The sequence below is a fragment of the Paroedura picta genome, chromosome 2 (assembly GCF_049243985.1).
Source record: "Paroedura picta isolate Pp20150507F chromosome 2, Ppicta_v3.0, whole genome shotgun sequence".
NCBI classification, from domain to species: Eukaryota; Metazoa; Chordata; class Lepidosauria; order Squamata; family Gekkonidae; genus Paroedura; species Paroedura picta.
The window spans coordinates 79,137,922-79,151,629 of NC_135370.1; the positions used below are offsets into that span (position 1 = coordinate 79,137,922).

Here is a 13,708-nt window from a genome sequence, read left to right on the forward strand (position 1 = left end):
CAACTTCCGGATCCGGAAGGAGCTAATGTGAGGCTCTTGGACTAAAATTCCCAACATCGTTGCCGATGAGGGAAGACTAGTGAAAACGGCGAACGCCGAGTAAATAGAAATCCCAGCTTCCTGGTGATTGTCTCTGTGTTTTTCTTCATTAGAACTGCTGTTCTCAATGGGCAACAGTAAAGGCAACAGAACTGCACTTAATTAAACTCAGGCGCCGGGAATTCGCTTAAAACTTCAACTCCCAGCATGCACTACGTTGAGCGGCAAGGACTGCGTTTCCCAGCATGCAAGTGAACTTGGAACGGGATTTGAATCTCACCGCTGAGGGATAAAGCGTTTCCTCGCTGGCTCGGATAGTTTGTTTCTTTCCTTCCGTCGAGGCTGGTCTCCGTCCCCTGCCTGACGCCGCCGCTTCCCGTTGATGCCTGCGCGCCTCTTTCTTTTCGTGCGCAGAGTCAAGCATTGTTTACGCCGCGAAGTCCCGAGGGGAGGGGGAAGGCAGGTAGAGAAGTAAGCAGGTGGGGGCCTGTTTTGGTACTTGTGTGACTCCACCCGAAGGACGTGACGTGGCCTTTTGTGGCATGCAACAGGATCTGTTTGGCAAAGAAGGTTATTTGGCTCCTTTAATATTTGCCTTCAGAGGGAATTTTTTTAAGTGCAAGCCTCCCCCCACTTCTGTGTGCTAATATTGATCAAACTATTTGTAGTCTATCTTGCTGAGTTTCTGGGAGGACCACAGTAGAAAACAGTGTAACAAAGTATGAAAACAATGCAATAAATGGCCAATTTTAGGCTAAAGCATTTTTGTGTACATAAAATTGCTCCCTTAATTCAACCATGGCCTAGGGGTGGCCATAAGTCAGCTACAACTTGAGAGCACTTTACATACACATAGGTACATTAAAAAACATTAATCCAGTTATGTTGTTCCTTACTACAGTTTGTCTTCCTTTTCATTGTGTTTTGGTATTGCCATGATGGTGCTATGTTTCCATTTCTGTTCTTTACAGTATCAGCTTGTTTCACACATTTGTTCACATCTGATTGCTTAATACAAGCCATTTTAAGCATTTTTTCAATTGCTTGCATATTCAATCAATTTTCCTTGTAGATGGAGGATCTAGTATAGTATGATGGATTTAATAATGTGATTGGTTTTTAAAAAGTAAAAGCCATTTATCATATGCTGACAGTGCTATTATTATCTTTATTATGGTCATAGACTAGCAAAATCAAAACTATTTCAGTTACAGAAATAATATGGCTAAAACATGGTTTTACTCATAAAACGGCATTATGTTAAACACTTAGACTATGAGTCTGCTAAAATACAATTTAAAACTAAATGGCAATGGAAATATAGGTAAGTTTTTCTAATTGCTCTCAGGATCTGTTAAGTTTTAGTCAACTTCTGACAGTGCTATATGATTCATCATTCCTTCTGATTTCTCTATAACACCTAGAGTAGTGCTATTGTAATGAGTGCACATATTTATGTGCCTATGACATCATAAAACTGTATAGTGGTTGATGTGTCAGACTACTCCTGGGGAGTCCTCTATTAAATCACATCTCACCTTGTACATTTCAGAGTGACTTTGTGTCAGTCCTGCTCTCAGCCTGTTGAGGCTTCTTGTCAGGATAAAATAGAAGAATAATGTATGTCCTTTTAAGTACCTTAGAAGAAGGGTGATGTGAACATGTGCTAAATAAATGCTGTGTGGTACCAATGTGCTATCTTAACTACATTTACAGGATCTGACAAGATGACCAGAGAGAACCCCCTGTTACTACATAGCTGTCAACTCCTACTACGGCCAGCCTTCACTATTCTGCTGCTGCTCACTCTCATCCATGTGGATATAACCAGTGGTCAGCACCACCACAGGGATTATCAGCGAGAAAAGAATGTGCAGCCTGATTTTCTGTCCCGAGTTACTTATGCCATGAGGGAGGCTTTGGAAGACTTGCTTGGGCCAGAGTATTTTCTGATATTGAATGAGGTAGGTGGGGACTGAATGCAGTCCATATTAAAAAAAGCATTCCTGCCTATGGATAGCTAGTATGTCAGGAGTGTAGCAAGGCTGTCCTCGGGGGAGGGCAGTATATAAGTATAATAAATAAATACATACATATAATAATAAATAAATATAATTAATAAATAAATCAGTTTTCTGTATGCAAAAATCTTAACATAAAACATAATTAGGCTAGTGTAATATCAATGTTTGGATCACGGGTGTGAATTTCAACTCTTAAGGCAGTGCTGACTGCTCAGTTTGCCTAATACGAAGGCCTAATATTTGCAAGTTGATGTAGAAGGCTGAATGGATTGACCCATTTTCCTGGTTCTTTTGAATTATTTATTGATGATCCATAACCTTTGCAGCTTTCTGCACTCTAGAAACTTGTGTTCGGCTTGTGTTCATTTAGAACAAAATCTCTGTTAGGCTAATACAAAGGAAAATATTTTTAGATTCTTGTACTGATAATTTATACATATCTGTTATTCATTCCAGAAGAGCTAACAGCATTGGCTGTCTGTGTCCAAAATAATAGAATTTCAAGGCAGCATTTAAAGTGGTGTAGCATCAAATTTGGGGGACTAGATCCACTTCATGAGATGTCTGACTTGTCTTTTTTTGTTCTGGCATTCATGATACACTGCTTCAGGCCTAGTAGTCTGTATTATAAACTGTGTTAGAATTTCAATGCTACTTAATTCCATTTTATTATTGAGACTGATATTTTGGGCATCTGTATAGGCCTACCACAGAACCAGTTAGAAAAACCACCTAGTTCACTGTAAGTTCACTTCTATACAAATTATTTTAAGATTTTTAAAGCTTCCATTCAGCCTACAGAGCCACAACCTATTCTCTTCTTCCTAGCTTTTAATTGGTACATAGTCATTTTTACTATGTAACTCCTGTTTTGCATGCCTCCCTCACTTCAGCAGTATTACAGCCGAAGGACCTGTACTCTATCACCCAGTTTACTGATTTTTATTTAGTATTTCAACATATACTGTACAAAGAGGGTCTCAGGGTGGTTCATGACATGAAACTTAGTTAAAGAGTATAAGAATACAAAGTATTAAAAAAAACAGTTTACAGTGGATTCAGCATTAAGCCCCCCCAAATAAACTCAATATTTATTCTTTCAATTGATATACTGAGAGTGAGGTTGTCAGTGACGCCAACAGTGGCACTTTTACAACCTGAGTGTATGTTTCTGCTCTACTTACAGAATGTCTCTTCCCTCTTCTGGATATTATCTTCTGGGATCTCTGCAGGTTTATTTGCCATGGCTCAAATTGCAGAGCAGTTCCTTACTTCCTTTGGGATTGATGGTAAGAGACCTGCTTGGATGAGAACAGGAGATGTTCAATGCTCTGCCACTCCCCACCAGTAATCATTCCTGCTTTCCATGTGAATAATACTGGCTGCATTGCTATGCATGCTTTCTGCAGTTATCCTATTGAACTCAGAATAATAGAGTTGGAAGGGATCTCATGAGTCATCTAGTCCAACCCCCTGCACTCAGTGAGACTGACTTCTGAGTAAACATGAACAGGGTTCATTCAACATTTCACCATATTGGAAGATGAGTGAGAGTGGGATAAGCAAATAAGAATCAGCTGAAACCCATACTGACACCTTAATTTATTGCTGCAGGAAACTTATTCTTTATTTAGAATCACAGCAGGATTACGTCCTTAAAATATAGCCTATGTTTTTTTCCACTGGCCATGATATAAAGAATAATTGGACCCTATTTCTCAAATAACAGTCAGATGGCTTTTGAAACCTTTAAAAATCTTGTTCATTATAATAGGGTTGGGGGAAGTGCTGTTCATATTTGTAAAAGTCAAAAATACCACTGGACGTGTCTTCTGAGGCAGGGATAGTCAACCTGTGGTCCTCCAGATGTCCATGGACTACAATTCCCATGAGCCTCAGCCTTGACTACCCCTGTCCTGAGGCATGCCTAAAATACTTTGTTAAACGACTGCTGTTGTATTTGATGGACCTATTTATTATATAATAGTCTCTTTCAGCAGTCACAGGGTAGCTATTTTAAAAATATCTGAGTCTGTTTTACAGAAAACTCATACTGGCTTGAAGGCAAGTCCTGAGCAAGTATTTCAGTTGTAATCACAGGCCCCTTTTGTCATACTGTATTTTTAAAAAGTATTCTTAATTAGAGGAGTGTTTCCTTTCAGCACCTGATGGTGTTTCTTTGCACGCTGCTAAAGTAGTGAAAGCACCACGTGAGATGGCAGACATGTAATTATTTGCTTTCCTTCGTTGTATTCCAGGGGATCATGCCACTCAGTTCCTAAAAGTGAGCCCTTACCGAGTGCAGACACTGCTTCTCTGGAGCCTGGCTGCTCTGGTCGGCTACTGGGTGCTGTCGCTGCTGCTGAATCTGATGCTTGCCATCTTGAGCCGCATTATGTGGGGCCTCAAGATGCTCATCTTCATGTCCTGTTTCGTGTTCATCATCTCTATGGAACATGATCGATCTGTGCAAGTTTCCCTTCTGCTGGCTCTGCTCATGCTCTATGCCCTGATGGGCCGCCTGAGTGGATCGCACAGCTCTGGGGCACGGCTGGAGGCCAAAGTGCGCAGCTTGGAGCGCCAAGTGGATGAGTTGCAACGCAGGCAAAGGCGGTCATCTCCTAAACATCTGGATGAAGAATGAAGCTTGCGGGAAGCTATAATGCCACATGCCTTTAAGAAATGTGCCTTCTTTCCTTTCTACATGTATTCAGTGACTGCTTCCTAGACATAGACATTCTCATGTATCCCATCATCTGCAACTGTGTAGGAGCGCATGACTCCTGGAAATTTCTGTACAGAGAAATGAATCCACCTGAGAATGGTAATAGCTTCCAACTTGTCCTTCTGTAGACCTGTTCTTCAGCGTGCCCTCTCTCCCTCTCTGTCCTTGTCTTCTCTGCCTTGTTTCAATCATGCCTCCTTCTGAACTCATACATCACCTACCCGCCTTATTTTCCAACTGATTAATGACAGACTGTCTTACTTCTTTATGGATAGAAGGCCTGATGTTGGAGCAACAAGGCTAATCACTCAAAAACTTATATATTTTTTCTCTGCATGCCTCAGACCAGAACGGAGTGTTGTGTGGTATGGCCTGGGGGTCTAGCTATGTCTCAATTGGCATGTCTAACAACAATGCACCCTTGTGCCAAGTGCCTTCCTAAAGCAAAAGATGGTTGCTCTGTTTATGCCAACAACAGCGGAAATAAGAATGTTACACAAAGGTGTGTATGTTTACTGAGTGTTTTTAGCTCTCAGCTCATTCCAAGCCAAAGATATCTGATGAATCCAAGGCCAGAGTCCTTGTGGACTCTAGTTCTGCAAGAAGGAATTTGATCATCCATGGCATGTAATGTTCATGTGCCTTTGCCGGTTGGAAATAAGCCATAGATGTGAGACCAAGTGAATGTACAAAGCTCATCCCTCCAGACAAAGTTCACTGTGTGCTGTTACCAAGCCCATCTTCTGGGGATTCTGATGCCCTTGCTGACTGTTTTGAGGAGGTATATTGTATTGTGTGTTTAAACATATTCGTTACCACTTTTTTTTTTTAAATCTGCCTGTTTTAAATGGAATATTTTGTTACCACATTCTTCCAAATAAAGACTATTTAATCATCTCCTGTTTGCTTTGCTGGGTATTTTTTCCCCAATTCATCCTTGTTTTGGGTGCAATTTGTTAGTGTCCTTCTGACTACAAAATATTGCTGTTAGCAGCATACATGCAGTTTACAATGTGAAGCAGTTTACAATAGCCTTCGCTTCCTCTTCTCACCGCAGACACCCTGTAAGGTTGGTGGGGCTAACAAAGCTCTGAGCAGACTGCTCAGTCAGAACAGCTCTAATAGGACTGTGACCATTCCAGGGTCACCCAGCTGGCTGCATGTTGAGGGGGGAATTAAACCTGGCTCACCAGATTAGAGGCCGCTGCTCTTAATCACTACACTGAACTGGCTCTCTGAGGGAAGAAGAGTTGGTTCTTATATGCCACTTTTCTCTACTCGAAGGAGGCTCAAAGCAGCTTATATTTGCCTTCCCTTTCCCCTCAACAGACACCCTGTGAGGTGGGTGAGGCTGAGAGAGCCCTGATATTACTGCTTGGTCAGAACAGCTTTATCAGTGCTGTGGCAAGCCCAAGGTCACCCAGCTGGCTGCATGTGGGGGGGAGTACAGACTCGAACCCAGCATGCCAGATTAGAAGTATGCACTCCTAACCATTATGTCAAGCTGGCTCTCTCTGCCATGCTGGAACAATCCTGATCTGAGGTAGCTGGTGGCATCAAATTCTTGTGGAGTGGAATTAGTTGCAGTCACCTCACCCCATTCCAGATATCCTTACATGCGGTTACGATGAAATGAGACTCTTGTGGTTGAGAAATAGGTTGGGCAGTCTTGCTGGAGTGTGTTTTTTGCTTCCCTGCCAATATAGTTATGTCTGTGATGACACTCAAAGGGAGTTCAAGCTTTTGACAAAAAAAAATAATTCAGTGACTATCAGTGCCGGTGAGTGGGTGGGAAGGAGGCAGCCCCCTTACATCCTTCCCTGCCTGGTCCAGCCTTTGGTAGATGAGCAGGCAGGAAGGTGTCAGCTCTCTCCCTGCAGCTTTCCTGGCTCAGCCTTTGCAAGATGGGGAGGGGGGTGGGGAGGTGGAAGCCTGCCTGGCCTTTGGAAGATGTGGGGTTAGATGGAAAGGTGGGGACTTGTATATCTACTGTTGTATGGGGATGGGGGTAGGAGGGCTAGTGCCCCTCTAAAGCAGTTATTTTCTCCAGGAGAACTGATGCCTTCCTTCCCTTCTCCCTCTTTCTTTCATCCTGTCTTTTTCTCTTTCATCTTCCTGGAGGTCTCTAGGCCCCCACCTGGAAGTTGGCAACCTGCATGTGGAGGAGGAGTCAGGAATCAAACTCAGCTCTTGATATTAGAGTCTGCTAATTTTTAACCACTTTGCAACACTGGATCTCAAGACTGAGTGGGGAAGGGTGTTGGAGGAGGGCCAGAATCCAGGAAGGTCACAGTGCAGGTGTCTGTGGTAGTGCCCATTATATTCCTGGGGCAACAGGCTTTGCCTCCAGTTTTTAATAAGAATTTGAGGTGATCCCTCCGGCAGAAGTGGAAAGAAAAAAGGTGGGGTGTGACTAGTCTGAATTTTGAAAGAGCTACAGCTGGAGTTTTTTTTTGTTTGTTTGTTTTTTTTTTTTGCTGAAAGTGAAGCACCTTGGGAGGCAGGACTTCTCTCTGGGGGTATTTGCCTCCACCTGTGCTCTGCCAATAAAGCAGAATATTCAAAGACAAGAGGCTTCAACTTTCATCCAGATCCCACAATGCAGACTCAAGCACCTAACTACTCAGGGAAGTGGAGAATGCATAACAAAACAGTACCTATGCAGGGCTACCAAAAGAGACAGAGATTAGACGAGATGTAAAATTCACAGAGCTGTAAGGCCTGGCGTACCAGGAAGCCGGATGAATAGCACTGGTGGTTACTAGCAGCATGCCTGTTATAGTCACCCCTCTTAAAGGGGAGGATGGATGTAGAATGTATCTTTGTCTGACCTAGTATCTCTTTGTAGCCCTATCCCCATGGCTGACTGGAAAGTGTGTCAGCACTACTCTCAAAGCCCCTATTTAAGCCATCCCGACATTAACATGAAGTTTGAGCTTTGCTTAAAAATATTTTTTTTAAACTTTGGATGATAAAACTGCATGCTGTTGTAGTCTTATCCCATGCTTGGGTAATATGAGCAGTGGATTTGGAAACTGCTTTAGTTACTAAGCCTGATCTACAACAGAGCTGTTTCATTCTGGCATGGTGTTCCAAGGGCCAAATGAGGAGCTTGCTTTGGCCATTCCCAGTTCTTCCTGCACAACCCTATATATGTTGTCTAAAACATTTCCATTCCTATGATAAACCCTTCACATTATAATGTTAAATGCTTCAAAAAAATCCTGATTATTTGAATGTTATTGTCCTGACTTTGCCTGCTTTTCTATTAAAATATTTTACCCCACCTTTCCCTTTGGCTCAAGGTGGCTTGTAGGAATAACTAGATTGTTACAAGGTAAAAAGGCAAAATAACAAACCCCAACTTACCTCCTGCACGTAGCCTAGCAAGAGCTCTGATAAATAGGCTTTGCAGAACCAGCTAAAGATCTCCAAAAAGAAGGCTCCTCTCACTATTCCACAAAGTGGGAGTCACGTTGGAAAAGGCCTTGGTGGGTTCCATCGGTAACAGAAAAATCACACAACTAATTAGCACAAATATGCCTTGCAAATAATCACGGGTGTAAAAAACGTGTGGGAAGAAAAGCCCCCCCCCCCAAATGGTACTTCTGAACCTGTACTATAAGCAGCATTATCATGGTACACAGAAGACAGACTGCTTGCTATAACCCTGGCTCTGCCTGCAAAGATTTCCTCTTTGGAAGATCTATTGCTAAGTTGGTGGTTGTGTCAAATGGGGGTCAGGTCTTTGCACTGGCAGGAAGGTGCTAGTTATGCCCCCACATTGCTGCTGGAGCTCTCTAGACAGACAGTGTTATTTTGGAATAAATAGAGGAAATCCTTAGGGATTTCAAGACACATGGCTGTAAATGGCCCTGGGGGTCATTCATTAGACAGAAGCTGATCTTCACTTGGTGGCCTTAAGTGGATTTTGGCTTGTTCTCGTGTGTAGATGATTGTTGAAGAGTTGTTTCAATTCATACAAATGTTAAGTATACTAACTGATCTTGCATGTTCCCCAAGACATATATGTTAGAATTTTGTATGAGAAAATAAATCTAATAATTTTTATATGTTGGATATTTAAGTTGTAATTGTTAATTTTAGATGACATCACACTCCTCTCATCCATCAAAGGAAAATACTATGCGATGGCAGTCAGCCAATACCATAATATGAAATTTGTGAATCTTAAATAAGCAACTGTTGAGAAACAGAAGAATTTAACAGCTACCTCCTGATTTTCATTTTCAGTAGGGTTGCAACTGTGAAATGAAAGCTTTAAAAGAATGTGCTAAAGATACAAATTACTCCAAATATTGATTTAAACTAGCAATACAGAGATAAAAGCTGTCTATCCCCTATATCCTACTGCCACTCATATGAGCTATCCAGTCCTCGGGGGGGGGGGGGGAGATATAATGGTCAGGATGCTCTGATCTTCAAAGATGCTTATATTTTAATCCTCTCTCTGCTGTGCTCTTTTTTGCTCTTTTTCACATGTCCACACAATCTCTTCACTGTGTAAACACTGCCCCCTTGTGCTCAGTCCGCAAGGCGAGTCTCAACACATCTCTCTGGGTATCTTCTCCTGTCCTGCTATCACTTCCTCTCCTCTCTGATCTAAATGCACTGCAGTGAATTTATTTATTTTATTTATTTAGATTTAGATTTATTTATTTAGATTTATTTAGATTTATATATTTATAATTTGCTGTAGCTCATGCCAGGCTCAATATAGCCTCTCAGACGCACCATGTCCTGAGTGGGACTTAGACAGGTCTTGTTCTGTAATAGCAGGCAGGCTGCACAGTGCAGCCCTGAGAGCAAAAGCAAACGGCAGGCTCCCCGTCTCTTTCTCCCTCTCCCTGGGAACTACCAGCCTGGGGTCTGCCATTACAGGCTGCCATTACAGAATACATATTTGCAATCCAAACAGAGTCAACCCACAGTTTTGGGGTCCCGAGGCAAACTATACCTTTGCCCTCCCCCATTTGATAGAGAGAAAAGTAAGGAGTGAAGGAGAATTGACTTTTTGTTTACTGGGCACACAAAATGAACAATGTAAAAAAAACACACACACACACATAAAGTTCCTCAAGAGTCCCCTTGTGGCAGCCACGGGAGACAAGGCTCAATGCCAGCTTATGCCAAGCTTACCTTCAAGACACCACTGTAGTGTGAGTGTTTGGAATTAGCATGGCCAATCTGTCTGTTGGGGTTACAGCATTAGCAGTGGTGGCCAAAGGCAGCAGCCACAGCTCTACCCACTAGGGAAACTGGGTGATCGTGGCAGCTGGTGCTTGAGTAGGGCTAGGAGGAAGTGAAAGAAAGATGGAAGGTGGGCAGTGGCTTCCCTTAATCAGCAAGACGTAAGGAAAAGAGGAGACTCCCCCACTTATTTGGCACACCTCCAAATCTGTGCCCTGAGTGTTCACCTAGGTTTGCCAAAGGATCGTGTTGGTCTCACATCTAAGATCTGACTTGAACAATACTCACTTGTAAACCTCTATGACAGTTACCATAGAGTTATGTGCAAGGCCTAGACTAGAGTGTCTTATGATGCTGTGACACTGCAGTTTTTTAAGATTATTCCAGTAAGCCCTGCCTCTGTCAGTCTCCTGATCTCAACATTCCATCCCTTCTTGTGTATATTTACCGTATTTGCCGGCGTATAAGATGACTGGGCGTATAAGATGACCCCCCAACATTTCCACTCAAGATACAGTACTATGGGCCACTATGGGCAGCTCTGTCTATCCCAACTGAAGTGCACCCAGCGTATAAGACGACCCCCCCACTTGGAGGCATGTTTTTCAGGGGGGAAAATATTCTTATACACCAGCAAATACTGTAGCTTTTCCTGAGTTTCTATTTTTCCAACTTTATAGTTCAGTTTTAAAGGCCTTTGTCACCAAGTATATCAAGACCTCTCCCTTGTTGTGGGTGGTTTCCTTATTCACATATTGCCAGAAACATTACTAACAGCAATGTTCTGGATCTGAAGGGAATTATTTCTGACATTCAGGAGTGGCTGGAAGCCTTCCAGTCAGCTCATTTATTTTGGCACCTCACTATGACAGAGGGCCCAACCTTTGGAGTGTGCAGGAAGAGCCTTCCAAACCTCTTTGTCAGATCTCTTAGGACCCAAGACATGTGCACATGTGCATGAACTGCACTCCCATGGATGCATTTTCCATTTCCTCCTTTTTCAGGCATGTTGTCCTCCCTCCCCTCCCCCCCCTCTCTGTAGCTGCAGGTCAACAGTCAACTTGGATGGGGATTGAAGGTAATGTGTCATGTATGTAACTTGTTTTGCTTTGCCACACCATCATCTCTGTTCCAACACATTTTGCCGGTTTCTGAAGCAGAACAAACCCCTGCCAAGATGGGAGAGAGAGCTGACAGGAGAACTCGCATGGAAGAGTTCTACCACACTTCCACCAGCTCTCTGAAGAAGCTGTTGTCTTTCTCCAGGCTGTATCTTTAACAGACCCAACAGGGACAACTGCAGTGTCCCACTTCCATGCTCTCTGAAGGGATAGTTCCCCGAGTTGTGCTACCGGAGCTACTTGAACGAGGCTCTCTGGCCTGTCTGGGAGAGAAACCCCAAGAATCCCAAGCATTTGAGGCCAGGAGACAACCACCAGATTGCTTTCTCAAATTTCTGCTTGCTTGCAGCATCTTTGTGGCTGTTTTAGGGTTGCCAACTTCCAGGTGGTGACTGGATATCTCCTGGGATTGCAACTGATTTCCAGGCCACAGGGGGGAAATGGCCACTTTGTATCCCATCTAGGTCCTTCCCCTCCCCAAACCACACCCTCCTCAGGCTCCATCTCCAAAATCTCTAGATAATTCCCAGTCCAGAGCTGGCAACTGTATGCTGCATGAGAAAAGATTTCCCACCTCTGGATTTTTATTCATCTCCATTTGATGTTTGTGGATCAGCCTTTTTCTGGTCATTTCTGACTGACTTCATTTTTATTTAGATCCTCAAAAGTACTGCCTTGGCAGTCTCTGCTTTAGTTTGTTTTTGTTTTTTTTACTGTGGCCACAATTCAATGCACCGTCAAGAATGCTTAGGCCTGCTGGAATCCATAGGCTTAAGCTTGCTTGGATCTCTATTAAAAGTGCGGAGCCTGTGTCAGATGGCCCTTCCACAATGTTTTAACCATTGGAATAGTGTTACATTCTGCCAGCTTCAAGCGGATGTAGAAGGAATGAAAGCGGGACCCAAGAAGAGAGCTGTGAGCTGCACTGCTATGCTTCTGGAAGGATAAGGAACCCAAATCTTATCTACCTTGGCATTGAAAAGGGGCCAGATAATAGCTTCCACTGCCCGTTCTTCCTCTCCTTCCTCCCTGTATGTGGTTGGCCCAGAGAGAGAAAACATCTGCTGGAAATAGCACAAATGAAGGAAGATAATTTAGCATGTGCATGAAGTGCAGCCATACAGTTAATTTTCATAAATAAATCACATGGAATGTCAATTATACTGCCTGGGTTGGTGGGGCTTTGATATGGCAACTCCATTCATTAAACAAGTGCATGGGCTCGCTGCGCAGTAGCAGGTGAGCCAACCAGCAGATTCAAGACAGCTGCTGCCTCCGCACCGCCACCCATCTGTGTGGTTTGATAAGCAAATGACAGCGGACGTAGCACAACCCAAAAGAGTTCCTTCCATTTAGATATTGCAATTCACTTACCCGTCTGGAATTTTGAACAGAAGCCTGCCTAGAAATTATGTTTTGAGAAATAATCATACTTAGCATTTATATGGCACATTTCAAGTGTTCTGAGTGCATTATCTCAGTAATCCTTACAGCAACCCTTGCAGCAGGTTAATAATATTACCCCAGATGGCAAAGGCCCATTTAGTGAGTTCAAGGCTGGGGTGAGACCTGAACCAGGGATTTCCTAACTCAGTCATTGACTCCTTCACTCTACATCCTCAGATGAACCAACTAACTGAGAACTATTAATGAGATGCATGTCAGAAGAACCAAAAAGGTGGAGTACATAGAGGAACCAAAAAGGTGGATTACATAGAGGTTGTGGGAGGCTTGGAGATTTTCCTGATTTCTTGATTTGAAGCTGTTGATTCAGTACATATGCCACATGGTCTTCATGCTTCTGTTAACCTATGCATAGCAGGTGATGTTTGAATCTATAAACATTTGTCCTACTGACTCTGGGGCCGGCGCACTGATGATGCTAGCTTAGGGACCAGCAGCATGTTATACTTTTCCTGGATTCATCCACAGGTCTGGTTAATAGAAATGTTCTTGGAGTTTCATGCTTGGAACTTGGTTCCCAGGCCCATGGGCCTAGTGATGCCAGCCTTCAGGTGGAGCCTAGGGATCCCCAAGAATTACAGCTTATCTCCAGAATACAGAGATCAGTTCCCCTGGAGAAAATGGAGGGCAGACTCTATGGCCTTGAACCCCACTGAGGTCCCTGTCCTCCATTCCCAAATCTTAAGGAGTTTCCCAACTTGGATATGACAACCATACCCCTGCATCCCCCACTGGCAGCCTTAAAGGGGCCTGATTTGGATCGGGACAATGGCATGCAGGGAAAAGAAATTTAGTCTATCCAGCAGAGCAAATAGCATCCCTTGCATCTGCTTCAGGTCAGAAAAATGACAGGAGACTTAAGTCTTGTCTCCACATGCAGTGAGTTCCGTCAGAAACTTGGAAGTGATCTTTAATGCCTCCTTAGAGGCTCAGTTCATGAAGGTAGCACACCAGGTGTTTTTCCATTTTTTTCAGGCAAAGCTACCAGCACCCTACCAGATCCCAGAAAACCTAACCACAGTTATCCATGCAATGGTCACCTCCAGGTTAGATTACTTTAACTTGGTCTATGTGGGTCTAACCTTAACCTTGACCCAGAAACTGCAGCTGGTCCTCACACCATG

The 13,708-nt window shown here is 43.3% G+C and overlaps 1 protein-coding gene across 5 annotated transcripts; it reads left to right on the top strand.

Moving 5' to 3' along the window:
* Window positions 1-10: 10 nt before the first annotated feature.
* On the top strand, window positions 11-5,685 carry TMEM109 (transmembrane protein 109). 5 transcript variants are annotated; one of them, XM_077321109.1, is made up of 4 exons: window positions 11-609; window positions 1,756-2,003; window positions 3,250-3,352; window positions 4,322-5,685. In XM_077321109.1, exons 1-4 carry the CDS (start codon window positions 582-584, stop codon window positions 4,705-4,707), a joined length of 765 nt encoding a protein of 254 aa, XP_077177224.1. In that variant the 5' UTR covers window positions 11-581; the 3' UTR covers window positions 4,708-5,685. The 5 variants fall into 5 exon arrangements, with proteins under 5 accessions (XP_077177224.1, XP_077177226.1, XP_077177227.1 ...); XM_077321111.1 differs by having other exon boundaries at window positions 12-510; XM_077321112.1 differs by having other exon boundaries at window positions 12-502.
* The last annotated feature ends 8,023 nt before the right edge of the window (window positions 5,686-13,708 follow it).